The sequence below is a fragment of the Pezoporus wallicus genome, unplaced genomic scaffold, assembly GCF_028554395.1.
Source record: "Pezoporus wallicus isolate ANWC-B61680 ecotype Strahan unplaced genomic scaffold, APGP_CSIRO_Pwel_v1 contig_13355, whole genome shotgun sequence".
Lineage (NCBI taxonomy): Eukaryota > Metazoa > Chordata > Aves > Psittaciformes > Psittacidae > Pezoporus > Pezoporus wallicus.
Window position 1 is genome coordinate 1 of NW_026635561.1, and position 17,309 is coordinate 17,309.

General features: G+C 52.6%; 1 protein-coding gene across 1 annotated transcript; it reads right to left on the minus strand.

Moving 5' to 3' along the window:
- Positions 1-1,532: 1,532 nt before the first annotated feature.
- Positions 1,533-17,232, minus strand: LOC130592449 (E3 ubiquitin-protein ligase TRIM9-like; the record flags this gene model as incomplete). Its single annotated transcript, XM_057396777.1, has 8 exons — positions 1,533-2,350; positions 4,510-4,672; positions 5,465-5,768; positions 7,078-7,101; positions 7,744-7,785; positions 10,018-10,206; positions 15,536-15,674; positions 16,928-17,232. Coding segments are annotated over 8 exons (1,229 nt in total), but the record flags the coding sequence as incomplete, so codon positions are not given.
- Between the last annotated feature and the right edge of the window lie 77 nt (positions 17,233-17,309).

A 17,309-nucleotide genomic window follows, 5' to 3' on the forward strand; every position in this document is an offset into this window, starting at 1 on the left:
GACACGTGCGCTGTTCGTGCTGTTGGCACCTTGGCACCCCAGACCCCCTTGCCGATGGGCTGCAGTTGGAGTGGTAAGGCTCGTGTTGCTGCCCCCTCCCCTCTTTCGCTGTCTGAGCTCAGCACTCACATTGGGAATGTGGAATTGTCACTGCTCCTCATGCATACAAAGAAGGGAGGCAGGAGTGTGCTTGGGATGGGAAAGGGTCAGGAAAAGACTGAGTGGGATGTGAGACAGCTGGATTTGGTGTTCATGGCTATGCTTGGGTTGGCTCCCCTAGAGCCCTGCAGGCATAACACAAGATTTGCAATGACCCTTCTCCCTCCTGGGGCATCTCCTGCTCATGGGATGGGAAAGTTCCCATCCTCCCTGCTCTGCAGGTGCTGGTGCCTTGCCGGCTGTGTCACATCTGTAGGTAGAGAGTGCTGGGGTGCTGCCTGTGCCAGCGGCATAAGCTCCCTGCACCCCTTGGTCATGTGCTGCTGCTGCTGCAGCGCTGGGTTTCAACTGGCTTCTGTACCCCCCTCACGGCCATGAACCAAGTTCTGTCCATTCTCTGCTGCTGTCTCCCAGCAGGGACAGGGAGGGATGTGCAGTGTATTGCACTGACCTGCACTGGGGTGGGATGAGATGGGAACCAAAGCAGAGTCTCTGGTGGTGCAGTGATGCTCTGGGAAGCTGTGCCCTTCTCTCATAAAAGTCCTTTATTAGAACAGCAAACATGACACTTCAGTACAGCGGCTGTATGCAGCTATCATCGCAGTACGGGGGGACAACGTCTTACAATCACTGGGAGTCTAATAAGCACCATGAACATCCTAAAGAACAGGGGATAACGGCTGAGAGAGGAGCCCCGGGTGAGCCGGCCACGGGGGCTCATCAGGTATTCACCAAAGAGCTGCTCGGCGTTGCCCCGCAACACGGCTCTCCTGCAGCTGAGAGAAGCTCCTCGGTGTAAGTCAACAAGATAGCACCCATCCAATAAATTAGGTAAACTTAAAACTAGAGCAACAAAGGAACGAATGGGACCATCCTAGAGGAGGGCATGCTGGAAGGGAATGGTCTATTTACACTTGTCTTCCTGCTGGACCAGTACTCCCGAAGCATCCCACCTGATCCCGCATCTGGAGCTGCAGCTCTCCTGTCAGGCTGGGTAGGCTGGTACCTGCCTGGCAGCTGCCTCCCCAGCTCCGCACCACACCGGGACATGGCGAGTGACCAAATAGTGAAGCGTGGGGCCATGCGCATGCAGGCACCCTCAGCACGGGGACACAGCTGGCACCAGGCATGGCACCCACAGCTCTGACTCCTTTCCTGCCTCTGAATTACCAGAAAGTCCCTACCAGGGTAGGCCGATGGGAGCTGCTGCCAGCAGCAGGCGCAGGCAGGGCAGCGGGTGCGTATTCCTGAGTGCGTGGCAGGGCTGTGGCCAGCTCTCCTTCCTCCCCATCCCCATCCTCATCCCCATCCCCGGGCTCCCCATCAGACCCTCCCTGCAGAATGCATTCTCCGGTGAACAGAAGGACACTGTCAGGATTTTAAGGCTAGGCTTTATATGGCAACTATAAAAAAATAAACACTAATCTCCAAAGAGCCGGGCAGGGGCTCTCTGGTCTATGGCTGTGGTGTGCAGGCTGACGCCGGGCTGTGGGGAGCTGGGGGAGACCCTGACAGCACCCAGAGCACCCAGGGACAGGGCAGCCACTCCCTGCCCCACTGCTGCGCCCCATGGAAATGCCTCTTGGGGACAAGGGCCAGGGCCAGGTGTTTTCGTAAGGACACAGAGACTGACTGGTAATCCAGGACCCACCTCTACACGTGACTGAGGGTGCTCTGCAAGAAAGGCCACAGGGGAAAGAAATATCCTGCAAAGTATTGGGGCTGGTGTGGGCAAAAACTTCCCCGTGGTGGGGGTCCCTCCTTGGTCCCTCCATCCAGCCCCATGGGAGGGGAAAGCGCTTTGCCAAATGAGACGAAACTGCCCCCCTCGAGAGCCCAACTCAAATCAATGAAACCAAATCTAAAAGCGGACGCAGAGGAACATCTCAGGCTACTTAGGTACTTCATCAGCCAAAAGAGCTAAACAGCGAAGCGCACACACACAGGACAGCGCAGGAGGATGGAGATCAGAGGCGGCCAAAAGCTGGGTTCTTCCTTCCCGCTTTGCCTCTCTGTCTCCGGCTGGCGGCAGAGCAGGGACCCGGCAGCTCCGCAGCGGCCTTGTCCCGCAGGAGGGAACAGGCTGGCTCCTCATCCTGAGAAGAGGCAGCCGGCTCCAGGAGCATCCTCATGGCATGGCGGAGCGCGAAGTGTAGAACTCAGGGACCGGCAGGCCGGTGTGCAGCGTCACCTGCAGAGACACAAGGCTCAGCTGAGTCCCTCCGTGCTTGGCAGGACAGCTCAGGGCTGGCACACTGTCCCCAGGGAGGGCAGGAGCAGCACTCAGGCAGAGGCAGTGCAGCCAGAGATGTGGGGAGCCCACTGCTCCTCCTGCCCCACTGCACATCCTCCCCGCGGCAGTAGGGGCCTGGGGTAGGGTAGGAGAGGCTGTCCCCAGAACTGCAGCAGTGGCTCCATCTCGCTGTTACATGGCTTGCCAGCACTGCTGGGTCCCTGTGAGGTGGGATGCTGGTACCAGCGGTACCAAGCCCCAGATATCCTGAGCTGGCTGCAGACAAATCCAGCAGTTGGCTGCCAGAGAGGTGGGACATGGCAGCAGTTGGATCCTTCCGCAGATGGGATGGACAAAAGGGGATGGAAGGGCCTGAAGGACCCTGAGCCGCTCAGTACAGAAGGAGACCTCCAGGAAGCCCCTGAGCTGAGCGTGTGCCATACAGCAGACGGGACATGGCCAATTCCTGGTGCGAGGAAGCTGAGCAGCAGCAGGGTGCTGGGGCAGGGCCATGCTATGGCATGGGGAGATGCTCAAGCACAACCTTTAACTGTCCCTTCCAACCCAAACCGTTTGCTGAGTCTATGAAAATGGGAGCTAGGCACTCGGCCTGGCATCATCTGGGGGTGGGAAGTGATGCAGCAGAGACTGCAACACAGGGATAAAGGGAAAGGGAGAAGAATACTGGAGAACTGATACTCAGGAAAACCTTGGTCTGTAAGGGATATGGGCAGGCTCTTCTTGTGCAGACTGACTGGGTGAGGGGCCAGTCCTGCAAATACTCACACAGGCACCAATGAGCTGTGCATGGGTAATTCAGTTCCCTCTGCAAATACTTTGGTTTGGGATGAAAGCACAATTCCTTCTGTTACTGGAACAGCAGCATTTTCCCCTTCAGACAGTTATAGAAAACTTTGTCTAAAGCAATTATTTCCCTCCTAATTACAGTTAATTATTCATAAACCTTTGAAGAAGGATAATGAGTGACTTGGGTTTATTAGCAGCCTTTTATCAGTATCCCATGGGATTTCTCTGTTATCAGGGGATTTAAGCTCTGCCTTGCCCAGAGAACTGTCAGAAAGCAGAGGGGCTCCAGGAATGTCCTTATCTGTTAGGGCTGTGTAGAGGATTTTTGTAGGAATTAAACCCACAACGAAGTGGGATGTTTCTACCACACCAAATTAATACCGTAACCTCTAAGACCAGCTCAGACAAGATGGTCTTCTTTAATGTCTCCTGATTAAACACCAGCTCATCCCCAGTATGTTGCACATTGGCCAGCCCTTCCCCAAGCTGGCAGCCTCCCTGCCTGCAAGGCTCCTGGGGTGGGAATTTCTGGCAGGGATGCTTGCAGAGTTTGGAGTGGTAATGACCAACCTCTGCTCCAGTGCTGCTGGAAAACTGTTAGTGCCTTGGTGGCAGCAATGGTATGCCTGATACCCTGAACAGAGCATGCCCTGATCCAGAATCCTAACTCAGAGAAGCCACTCGGGGCCTCTGCCCTTGTACAGAGATGGTGCCTTTGACATCCACTGCGGAAGACTATGCCAAACTGCTCAACACCCGGAGGTCATCTGTCATGTGCAATGTGTCCTAGGATGTGCTTGGGCACTTGCGCAGTGCTGGAGGTACAAGCAGTGGTAGGTGGATGTGCCAAAGCCAGGCTCAGTGATCGTGGAAGACTCAGTGTGGGGGGATGATAGCAGGGATGTGATCAGTGAGAAGAAAAATGAAAGATGAAAATACCGGATAGGCCCAGGGAGCCACCACTTGGTGATGTTCAGGATAGCTGATAGCTTGGGAAAAAGAGAAGAGGGGTTTGAAACTCCCCGGAGGGAAAAAGGTTTTAAAAGGTGCCCTTCTTCCTGGGGAAGAAGGAAGGAGGAAGACTCTCCTGACTGGAGAGTCCCAGGAGAGCTGCAAGAGCTGATGAGGCTCTTGTTGGGTACCATCACAAAACAGTTATAAAACTGTTGTACAAGAGCCTTCCCCATGAAGTCCCTGTGCTGCTGAGCATCACCACACACTGCAGCGACAGCAGCACTGGAGCGTCTGCCAGCAAGCTCACCCGCAGGGTATGCTGCTGGGGTGCTCCAGAACATGGTCAAAGCACGTACCTGCACATTCCTGTTGAGGCTGACTGCAGGGAAAAAGAGGCCCTCCAAGTTCTCAAAGGCAACAGGCCCTTGCTGGTCCTCATTGATGGAGAACGTCAAAGTCCTCCTGGTCAAATCCAGCAGCACTCCCACCGTGGCGCCTTTCGTTATCCCACCCTCGGTTCTGTGGGAGCAAGGAGAAGATCAGAGCATCTCTGTGGCTTAATGTCCTCTGTGCTCCCAGCTCAGGGTTCAGGCCACGATGGACCTCAAGGGCTGATGATGCTGAACTTCACAGCTCACACAGGGGCCAGGCCATGACCAGCACCCATCCCAGCTGGGCACCATCCCTGGGCACCTCCTCCTCCAGCCTCCTGCAAAGGTGCTCTCTGCTTGCAATGATGTCCCTGTGAGGGCAGAGTTGCCTACTGGAGCAGGCACAGCAACACAACCATGGGGAAAGCAAGTGGACCTGGGGAGCAAAGCTGCAGGGCCCCTACAGGCCCTGTTGACCCATCAGGGAATGGCCTCTGAGCCTGCAGGAAGGTGATACCAGGCTCTCCCTGAGCTACCGCAGGCTTCAGAGCCCCCAGCCCTATTGTCCATGGGGAAAGCGAGCAATACCTATGGCACCGTGGTAAAGGCAAACACTATTCTCTTACTGCATGAGTTGCAAGGCTTTGGTGCTAATGCAAAGAGAGTGCTATACAGGAGTTGTGCCATGCATGCTCAGGGGAAGAGTCAGAATGGAAAGAACTGCTGTAGGCAGGGAAGGAATACTGGAGCAAGGCAGAACCAGGGAGGCAGAACTGTCCTTTGCTTGGGACAAGGGCACATCCTGTAACAGAGGTGATGAGGAGTGATGCCACCCTTCCCATGGGCACCTGTAGGTGCCACTGGAAAAGCTACAGGGTCTTACTTGGGCTGAAAGTGGGCTGTGGTCTCTGGGAGGAAGACCCTGTTCCAGACCACGTACCTGTTGGTGTGCGAATTGTTGTGCATGAACCAGCTCCGATTATTGTCCACGTACATGGCCCAGGCTTTGTCGTCCTTGCCCAGCATGGCATCCTTCAGGACATCAATGCGTGCCACACCAAAGGCCGGGTCAGGGTGGTTATCGTAACGATCGATTGACAGCTCCCAGTAATGGAGCCCTTTGGAAAAGCCCGTTTTCCCCAGCACAACCCTGTCATCATAGCTGTTGCAGGTGACAGTCAGGTTGTCATTAGAAAAGATGATGTCAGCATGGGCAGAGGCAGGATCGAAAGAAAACCAAGCAACTGGAATACACAAACAACATCAGGTTAGTGTGGAGGGAGCAGAGATGTAGGTGGCTGAGCCATACGGAGCAGACACTGAACAGGGCATGCTGCATGCAGGGCCGACATGGAGGGCGAAGGCTTGGGCTGCTGCCCGCTGACATGGCAGCAAGAAGCAGGCAGGGAGCTGCACAGCGGGGGGTGCTGGCTCAGGGAGGGCACCTTCCATCACAGAAGGATGCTTTGAGCTTGTGCAGCTGCAGCCTGACAGAGTGGCTAAGGTCTTATGGCCAGGACACGGTGGGTTTTGTTCTCGCTGATTCCCAGTGCCTGTGTGTCTCCATGCCCTCCCACTGTCTGTGAGCCAACAGGATCCTCACCATCTCCTTAAACTTGGCCCTAGCGGAAAGAGACATGATCACAGCCAGGTCTCCAGGCTCTAGCTAACATAAACTCTTACGACTAAGGGTTAGTCATGCAAGCAATAGTTTGCGGGGTCAGGCCCACTGTGGGGTAGAGGCTGAGGGACTTTTGACAGGGCATGTAGGGATAGGACAAGGGGAAATGGCTTTAAACTGACAGAGGGGAGATTTAGATTAGACATTAGGCAGAAGTTCTTCCCTGTGAGGTTGCTGAGGCACTGGCACAGGTTGCTCAGAGAAGCTGTGGTTGCCCCATCCCTGGCAGTGTTCAAGGCCAGGTTGGACACAGGGGCTTGGAGCAAGCTGTTCTAGTGGAAGGTGTCCCTGCCTGTGGCAGGGGGGTGGAACTGGATGAGCTTTAAGGTCCCTTTCAACCCAAACCATTCTAGGATTCTATGATTTTACGATTAGCACATAAACTGTGTGTGTATTTGAGGGCTGGCAGTCCTGGGAACCAAAACCACATACAAAGGTCTACACTGACAGAGATGGTATGTCACATCAAGAATCATCCCTGAGGAGCAGCTGGCCACACGTAAGACAAGAGCTAGCTCATGGGAAAGCTGGAAAATGCACGAAAACCTCCATGACTTGGTACGGCTGCTGGTTTAAATGCACAGGACTTGGTTACTGCAAATCTGACAGATACAGTGTCACGTCCTGGACAAGACAGAGGCACAGGGTTTCACAAGCCACCAGCCCGGTTCCCTAGGTGGTTTTCTCCAGCGGTCACTGAAACGTGAACTGACACATCCACAAAACACTCTTACGCCTGCAGGAGTAAATACGGCTTGAAAAATGAAACACTCTGGTGAGACTGATTCATTGGTTTATTGGATCGTTTCACAGGACAGCTCACATGCACGCGGGTGCCCCACTTCTGCAACTCCACAGAGGTGATTCCGTACCTGCCACCATTTTTTTAATGTCAACTGTGGTCATTCCCAAGGACAGGCATGCAGGAGAGAAAACAGCACATAAAGGTGGGTAAAGAAAGGAGCGAGAAACAATCTCTGTTTGCCTGCTTTGCACGGACCTGTCAGTGCTTTGCATGAACGGGGGCAGAGATTGAGGGAGGGTGGGCTCGGGCTGCGCTGAACTGGCCAAGGTAGCAGTCCTGTAGGGCGGGACATGGGACTGAATTCCCAGGGGAATGAACATGCAGGCAGTCTGACAGGGTCAGGCGAGTGGCTACCACCAGCTTGCTCCAATTAGCTGCAGAGGAGCTTTCACCTCCTTGGCATTTGGCCTGTGTTCAAGCACCCTTAATGAACTGGAATACATATTGCTTTGAGCAGGATGAGCAGTTCTTAATTACAGGGCTGCATCCAGAGCACTGACTTCAGGCTTTACTTTAAAACTGCATGGGGGAAAACTTAAAAGGCCTTTACATTGTATGGCAATCATCATTCCTCCTCCAAATTTGCCTACTGCCATGACATCCAAGGGCACTGTGCAAGTAGGGTGTGCGCAAGAAATGCTGCTCAGTCACCAAAGGAAAGTTAAATATCAAACAGGAAAAAAGGACGAGCAATGTGGAGTAGGTACCAGTTAATTGTAATAAATATACTTGCCTAATTGAGAGTAAGGCGTTCCTTGAATGTCAAAATTGCATCCTATAAAGAGATACTACATTTCACACATCACAGCTAAGAAACAACAACCGTCTAACAACCACCCGTGAGCATTTAACCATTAAGTAAGCATCCAGCCAGCCACAGGAGGCCTGATTCATTAAAAGCTAGAGAGCATGGAAAGGGTCACAAATGCAACCGGTGATTTGAGTGTGTACTGTTGGCTGTTTTGTTGAGTCTCACCTCTGGGAAGTGTGGAGTTTTGTTTTTTCATTGCCAAATCCCATCATAGCCATCATGAGCATCAAGTCCTGGTTGCCAACTGCCCAGGATGCCAAATCATTGGACGTTCCTCCAGAAAAGAGGCAGGAAATTTTAGCCTTGGTAAATATTCTCTACATTGACTCTCAGTTGAATCACTTAAAAAACAGTCCTTGGAGGACAAGGACTGATGAAAGAAGAGCAGCCACTGGTGTGTTCAGTGAATAGGGACCACCAAGGTCTCCCAGGCTGCCTCCTCTGCTGTGTGTATGGCCTGGGCAGAAGTGGAGCAGGGGAGGGGGTCTCCAGGGGCAGATGCCTGGCTGCAGACCCCCGACAGCACCCAGCGGGCACTGGGCTGTAGCTTCAACTGGAGCTGCGCAGGCAGGATGTGTTGGGGTGCCCTTCATCCTCCTGTGACTGGGCTGTGCCTGACCCCTGGCTGCGCACCTCCTGGGAGCCACAGACTTATCCAGGAGCTTGTCCTAGCAAGGAGAAGTGGCCAACATGAATCCCCACGTTGGCACTGCATGGGAGGGCATTCATGTATTTTAAGGATTCCCCTGTGGGGAAGCATCTGGCTGCAGTTGTGTGCCCTGCCATGCTGCTGGTGAGTGCCAAGCAGCACCACCAGAGGTTGTTTTAATGAATCGAGCCCCGTGCCCCTATTCAAAATGTCTTTTCAAGGTCTCTGTGCATCGCTGTGATACAGTTTCACCTGAGCGCGAAACAGCACGGACACACGGGCACGTTCAGAACACCACCACCCCAGAGCATGGCTGCAGAGGTCCTTACTGCACACACAAGTATTACTCATGGCCATCGCAGTGGATCTCGGTACACTGCACACAAAGTAAGAACTGTCCGTAACAAAACAGAGTTGAAGCCATTAGCGCACAGCAGTACGATGCGGAAATAAACATAAAAAGCACAAAGAAAAGAAAGTTGCAGGGTCCCAGGTTATTCTGGCAAGGGTCATGCTGCGGCATTCCTCATTCCGGGTTAAAGGATGGAAATCAATCAGGGGCCCCCATTCTTCCTGGGCTTACACCAGAGGAAGCCATGAATTAACTCCACTGGAGCCCATGGAGTGGTGTAAATCCAGACTGGTGGAAGAATCGGGGCCCAGGATCTTTAGCAACGGAAGGTGTGCAAAGACTGGTTAGAAAGCAGCTCAGAGATGCTCTGTGCCTGTGGCTCCTTCACTGGCTGCCTGATACCGTCACTCATCCTGCCTGTACTGCCTACATCCCACCACAGCCCTTGAGGACCGGGCGCAAGGAGGCAAGCAAAATGCTTGTGAGTGCTGCCAGATGAGCAAGGGTTCACCGGAGTGGTTTCCTCTGCTCTGCAGAATACAGGAGTTCGATACGATCCCGTCTGGTTCTGCACAAGCTGAGCCCAGTGCTCAAATCTGAGTGGACAAGAGCTCACATCTTCCAGGTTCTTAAGCAGCCAGACTGCAAGGGATTTAAGCAGCCAGACTGCAAGGGATCTGTGACCTTGCTTCCATCTAGACTTAATTATTTCTTAAGAAAGGTCTAGATTTAATTGAGCAAACATTTCATAAAACAAATCTCACAGCAGAGGCTGCATTTCCTGGTTATATAGGGAAAGCAAACCATCAAGATGTCCTCACAGGTTTCTCCCAGGGAGAGTCTGTTCTTGTGACTGTCCTTGGACACAAGATCAACATAAACTAGAGATGGGTGATGTGCTCTGCTGGCTGGCTGTGCAAATGGCTCAGCCAGGCTGGCCCTGCCAAGAACAGCACCCAAGTAAGGAGTTACTGTGCTGCTCCATCACCCCACACCTACCCATGCTGGTATGTACAGATGAAAACACCACAAGAACTCCCTCTGTGGCAGAAGCAGGCCACTGACAAAAGGAAGGAGCTTCCCCTGCTATCCGCATGTCATGGGAAAAACAAACACAACGGAACAAAACAAACAAATACTTTGGAGATGCCCAGAAGCACAGACCAAGAGGAAATGCCAGAGGCACTCAGCTCACCAGCTGAATTCAGGGACTGTAAAGAAGAATGCAAGCTCAGCTGGTGGGCCGAAGATCTTAGCTCAAAGTAGGATCTCCCCGGAAAGCTGGGTTGTAGATTAAGGGTGGAGGAGAAAGGACTCATTCTACGAAGCTGCGATCTTTCCAAAGGCACTGGAAAAGGGAGGGTCTGTTCTTCTGACTGCGTGTCTAAACGTAAGATCAATGCAAACTAGAGATCAGAAATGGGATCTGCTGGGTAGTGTCACTCCATTGCCCGAGACCAGACCTCAGACCAGAGCACAGACGCTTCGGCACGCACGGACCCTGCTCTGCTGCAGCGAGCGTGCGTATGGTGTGTGGAGCAGGAATGTCTGGTGCTGTGCAACCCAGCGAGACCCTTCAGGAAAGCCTTGCCTCGGACAGTATCAGCAATAAACAGACTTTCATCTTCCAAAATGGTCCCATGCCATCAAATTCAATATTCTTGTCTGTAAAAGTGAGTCCTGCACCTCTTCACAGTAATGCACCTAAAAAAATTCACAAGTTACCATGCACACTTCCCATTGTGCTTTAACACATCTCATACCTTTTTGTGCACAATTATTAGTGGAGTAAAAAGTAGTCACTTGGTAATGCTGAAAGGCATTTTTGCAGGGCTGTGCTAAGCTGTATTACCCTAAGTACCACCAAGCACCCACCTTACTCAAAGGTTGTTCGGGATGTTGTGTTCTTGGTATCCCTTTGTACCTGTCAAAACACATCTGAGCCTTACAGTAAGAATTTAACTCACGTGATTCACAGCACAATGTCAGAGTAGAGGCAATCTCTTGGGTCATGGTTTTCTGTTCCCCATTACCATGAACAGTTACCTCCTGCTATCTCTTCCCTAGCCTTGTCAAGGGATATGTGAACATGGAAATGTAGAATCCACCATCCTCTATACATTTGAATCAGATAAACTCACAAACATTATGTCCCCAGCCTTCGTGTCTCAGCTGCGAATATGAATTGAGCTAGAAATCACGTTAAAACAAATAAAAGGAAGCATTTCTTTGCACACTGGGTTTTAACTTCTGCAATGAGCTGCTGCATGAGGCTGTGGAAGCAAAGAGTGTCAGTGGGTTCATAAAGGTTAGATAAATTATTGCACAACAGGTCAATAAACGGAGCTCAAGGTTAGGGAGGAACATACCCTCTAACCAAGAGTAAGAGAAACTACTACCAAGAGTAGCCACGCTCATGGCTCTCCCTACCTAGCATCTTATGTTCCTATAGATCCCTGCAGACTGTTTTCCCTTCTGTTGTTCACCCCTTTCCAAAAGCTGCTGGTTAAAAAGACTTGGTTGCTGCTGAGGATCACTCCATGGCTGGTAAGGAACTTAAAGTTGAGCCTCAGATGAGGAACAGGGCTTGAAAGAAGAGCCAAGTTTCTGGTGCTCAACTAGGCTGGGGATGGGCCCTCAGACTGGGGTACTCCAACTCCTCTGCCACATCCTCATGGTGGCAGAGCTGGCTGGGAGCAGATGCTCATGGCGCTGGCAGAGTTGCCAGAGTCTGGGAACCCAAGAAAGGGGATGGCAGGACGCAGGATGTGACAAGGCACATGTTCCTCCCTGACCCTCTGCTCCTGGCTTGTCTCTCACACAAGCCAAAACCAGGCTTGCCTTGAAACTCTGCAGCTATGTCTAAAGCTGGAGGCACAGCATTTGAGAGAAGGCAGAGCCTCAGCTCTTCCCCTGCTGCCTGGCTGCAGGCAGCACATGCCCAGGAGAGCGTGGCTGAAGGCACAAAGCAGCCAAATGGAAGGGCCAACCTGTGGGGAAAGGTGAGAACGGAGCAGCAGGTTTCGGCAGGAGGGAGGTCAAACCTCTGCACCAGCCAGGAGTGCAGATCTGGGCCTGGGGAGCAGGCAGGGACGGTCCCCTCCAGCACTACTGAGCTCCTCTTCTCCATCTCCACCAGGGTGACTTGGTCCTTCATTCCACCATCCAGCTTGCCGGACAGCCCATGGTAAAACACAACACTGGAGGGATGCAGAAATCATCTCAGAAATCTCTGTAGAGAAAAGCAGCCCAGCAGCCAGCCCTCCTGCAGACCCTGATCCCACTGCAACTGGTAGTCATCTCTGTTCCTTGTCACAGCCCATTAGGTGCCTGTTCCTAGGGTGGCTGTTTGCAATCCACCAAGACCAGCAGACCAGAGCCAGGGGCTTCTGCAAAGCCTTTCAGAGGCTGCTCTTACAGCAGCCAAAAACGCACCAAGCAAGCACTGGGTAGGCTGAAAATAGGAACATGCCAGGAGGAAAACAGACTGTGCCCCACAGTCAGCAGGAGACTGGGCAGAGGCTGGAACATCTGCTGGATGAGGAAAGACAAGACACCTGGGGCGGCCCAGGGAGGAGGAGCTGGAGGAAGACCTGGGGTCTCCTAGGGGTGAGCACAGCCAAGCAATGCTGCCTCTGGCCAAGCTTTGTAAAGTGTCTGGGCCTTGGCACAGCGTCACCTTGAAAACCATCTTCCAGACTCATTTCCAAGCCTACAGATGAACTCCATTCGGGTGCTGAAGAAACAGTGAGGTTAAGCCAGGCCCCACGTCCCAGTGCTTGCAGTGATGGGTCCTGGGGGACTGGCTAAGACATGACAGGGCAAGAGATACTGGTAAGGCTGCAGTGGAACAGCCTGACATCAGCTAGGGAGAGGACACAGTTCAAGGTAAGGACCGCTGCCTTCAGCCCTTGCTGCCATGTGGCTGTGATGATGATGAAGATCTTCATCCCAGAGGGCCCAGCACATGAGAAGGGATCCAGGACACAGACCTTCTCCCAGCTAGGAGCCATCTTGCTCTGATGCCGGCACCAAGCACCATCCTTGAAGACTGAACTGCAGTTTCCTCAGCTGGAATATGTAGTTTCCTGTCAGATGAGCAGGAGAAGATGTGCTGGGAAGGTGCTCTGTGCCTTGCTGTAAGCCTGTGTGTGCGCTGGCTTCCCATGGGACATTCCTGTGGGACATTCCCGTCGGTGCTGCCTGGCTCACCTTGACCGTTTGGCTGGGCAGGACCACAGAAGCATGCCTGCAGAAGCCCAGACACAATTTTATCCTCTTCTTATCCTTGTTCTCTTCAGATGCCGAGACCCTGCAGGACGTTTCACTCCCCGCTAGCCTCTACAGCCCATTTCACTGCTCACTAAAGGCAGAAGAAAGACTTCAGTTAAATACCACAGGCTGCAGATAAGGATCTTGTGTGCTAGGACCAGAAGCCAGCTTTGAAGTAGCACCCTCTAAGCAGAATTTCTTATAACCACTTCACAGCAGGACAGCCATGCTCACAGAGATGTTCTCTTCATACCGAGACCACTTCTTCTTTTGTCTTCCTGCATGAACACTTTGCAGGAAGCTGAAGAGCATGGCTGAAGGGAAAAGCTAAGCCTGCTTCAGACAAAACAGCATTTAAAGGCCTGATGCTGCTGTGAAGGCCAGAAACAAGAGCTGCGATGCATGTGGTGGCTCTATTTAGCAAGTCACTTGAATATGCTCAAGATGCACATAAATGTAATGTATTTAACTTTGAGTCCAAACAGCTCAGGTGGCCTCAAAGAGCAGAAAATGCTCCAGGCCCATTTGTCTTTTTCTCCTTCTTTCTTTAGTGCTGGAATAACAAATGCAAAAGCCCATGCAGTGAAAAGGCTGAATGCAGCAAACTTTCATCTTATACTCAGAAGAGTGAAACTTTTGTTTGCTGGCAGAGACCAAGGCATCAGCTCCAAGCACAGCCTGGCCTGCTGGAACCATGAACACTTATTTTCTCCCAGGCTCTGTCGTGTTTTGGAACTGTGTAATAGGCGAGCTTGGCTTGACAGTGAAAACACCTGTGAGAGGAAAGCAGAGCTGGAAAGATCATAGTTGGGACCCTGAAACTCCTGGCTGGGACAACCTCAAGCCTAACTGGTTTTGGTTAGGAAACTGTGTCTCAAATGGATCTAATGAGACACAAACATGATGAGAAGCCAAAGCTCTGCTGCCTCCTGCAAAGGCTGGTGAAGCAGGGTAGTGAAGTGGGTAAGAACTGCTGACCTTCAGGCTTTGGGAGAGGTCCTGGCCACGCCAGTGTGGGGCTGGATCTGGGCTGTCCTGTCCCTGGATGTCCAGAGGAACACTGCAGCTTCCTTGACGCTGGTCCTCAGCTTTGCAAACACACACAGAGCTCAGACATGCCAAGGCCTTTGTGGGCTGTGATTTGAGTTTTCTGTCTCTTGTATGAGAAGGTTTGTCACAGGTTTTCTATCCACCTTGCATCTCTTACAGGTGAGTCCCATTCCATGCTGACCTGTCCTGCCCATGCACATCCTGCCCTTTCCAAACTGGAATGGTTATCTCCTGCAGATGGGTGCAGGCAAGCGACAATGCTCTGTGTAGCCTTCTTCTGCTTTCATCTTCTATTCTTTCAGCAGAACCCCCTTTTTTCTCCTTGCCCAAACCCACCAGATATGCTCTGTGGCAAGAAGGCTCTCACCTTCCTTCCACCCCACCAGCAGCCCCGCAAGCTGTGTGTGTTCCCCCCTGGCCCCAGAATGCATCTGCCAGCAGCTGCTGGGGCTGCAAGAACATGCTGCTGCTCTGGAGCCAGCTGCCACCAGATCTGGTGATGCTGCTGCGATCCACAATATTCACATGGCTTGAAAAGAGAGATTTTAGCCTGGGAGTAAGGAAAAAGGATTCCATCAAGTGTGGAAAACTCCCAAGGAGAGGTTTCTTGCCTGGCAGCAAGGCCACAGGGCAGCAGACATGCTGGTGGGGGCTGGATCCTTCCTTCACACCTGCATCTGTTTCCCATCTTGTCTTGGAGCCAGCCTTAGGATTCTCCTCCTGCGTGTCAGAAGCAAGCCAATTTTCCGAGATGGATTAAGTGCCTTGTGTGACAAATGTACTTAAAGTAAGGCAGGGAGACTCCTCTGTAACCTGCAAGGGAGTGTTCAATATTCTGACTGCCTGCAGTGCAGGGTGATGCAGATGATGCTGGCAGGGCTGTGCACCCCATGTGAGCAAGGACACCCATGTGCTCCATGGCCCCTCTGCTCTCTGTTGTCCACTGCCAGGGGCTAAAGGAGACATAGTGTGGTTAAGGGACTGTGCAGCCACACACAGCCCCTAGTGTTCCAGGAGCAACGTGACAGTGTTTTGTTTTAAATGGAATTACTGTAAACATCTGAGCTTCCCTTTGTGTAATACAAGGCCTGCTACACACAGATTTTAAACACCTCTCTGCAGGATACCTCTCTCTGTACCTCTCCAAAGCACATCTTCTGTAAAGGAAAGGGGTGAGGGACAAGTTCTGGCACTGTCCAAGGCTCCTGACACAACCTTTCCCCTCCCATCGGTGCTGGCTTTCCTTTCCTGCAGCGATTGCTTAGGTACTGGAGGACCAGCAGAGCAGTTCCTTGTATTGCAATGCTAAGCTGAGGTGTGCTGGATGGGCCCCATGCGTGCGTGTGAGCAGTGTCCGAGCGCGCTGGGCTGGAGCTGTTGCAATGCCTTACCCTCAGATGTCTGGAGGACCAGGGTCTTGCTGTATGGGCTGACTCCTGTTTTGTTGAAGGCTTTGACACGTGCGCTGTACGTGCTGTTGAAGTGAAGCCCATCCACCGTGCACATGGTCTCCTTGCCCACATACACCTCCTGCAAAGCAAGCACAATCAGTGCCCTGACCACGGAGCCCCAGGGGTGTGAGAGCAGCTCCCTGGAGTTGTGAGGCACAGGGTTCAACTATGCTCTGCTACCTGGGCCAGACTTACAAGCAGAGCAAAATAACCCTCTGATTTGTTCCTTGATAATACTTTGGGCTGCATTAAAAGAAGGGTGGCCAGCAGGTCGAGGGAGGTGACTCTCCTCCTCTGCTCCACTCTGGTGAGACCCCAGCTGCAGTACTGTGTTCAGCTCTGGGGCCCCTGACACAAGAACATGGACCTATTTGTGCTGATGTAGGAGGCCATGAAAATGCTCTGAGGGCTGGAGAATCGACCTGCTCTTGGCAGGAACTGCCTCCTGTACAACAGTCATCACTCCCAGCTTGCTTAGCAAATTGCTGCCTGACTTGGTCAGCTCAATGCCTTCAGGCTCAATGATTTGAGAAGCCAGAGACGTTCCTTTCGTGGCACCAGCTGTGTGGCATCATTGGCTAGAGCAGCCCTCTCCTACCCCAGCAGCAGGAACACCATGCACATGCAAGCCCCTTCCTGCTGCTGGTGGGATGAGAGAAGGCTGGAGTGCTTGGGAATTGCCCTGGCCTTGCCGGGATTGCTGTGCTGAGCCAGGGTCTCCTCATGCCCATCCTCCTGCCCCCTTTTCTCTCCAGATCCCACCTGTGTCACCTCTCTTCTGCCCCAGCTTTGCTTTGGCTCCTGCCTGATTGAATTTCTTGTGGATGACTTCAGGAAAGGTAAGGGGCTGGTCCCTGCACCCGTTCTTGGTGGATGTGACCACACCAGGATAATTATCAGGGTGTGGGATCAGAGAAAATTCTTATTTGAATTGTGTAATTACAGCAATTTACAAGCCCTCAGGCCTTAAACACCTCTGCTTGCTGGCATCTGGCAAACCAGGAGTCCTTCATGGCTATTAGCATCCTTTGCATGAAATATTTAGCACAGCACCCTGAAAAGATGGAGCTTCAAATGTTCTCTTTGCGATTGGAAGTCGTATTGGCCACTGGAAAGGTATTTCCACTCCCTCAAATAACCTTGTCTCCACCAAGAGCCTGCAGCTTGTCCACACCGCTGGCTTTGGGCACCCCAGCACTGAGTCTCGTGTCTCCAGGGAAAGAGAGGACTTGCAAGAAGCCTGGGGAACTCCTTGGTCACTTCACGGCAGGGAAACACGAGACCCAGGAGCAACCTCTCGCTGCTGGGTCTGGTTCATGTCTGAGCACCTACCCTGAACTGGCCGCCGTTGCCATCATCGAGCTCCAGGATGTAGCCTTCCACCTGCACTGTCGACAAGGGGGGCTGCTTCCAGGACAAGGTGGCACTGTTGTTGTGGGTGCAGCACTCCTCCAGCTGCAGGATCGGGGGGGCCGGCACTGGGGAGGAAACTAAACACAAATTAGTGTAACCCTGGCTGCTGGCACCACAGAGGAGCAGCGGGGGGACAGCTGCAGCACACTTCTCAGCTGGAGCATGGGGGATGCAGTTACTGCCTCTGTGCGAAGCCAGCTCGGCACAAGGGATGTAACTGTGGTCTCAAGGTGTGAGATGGGGGGGAAGAAGAAGGGGCTGTTCTCCAAACAAGCTCCACCGAGTTCCTCCACCCCGCAGA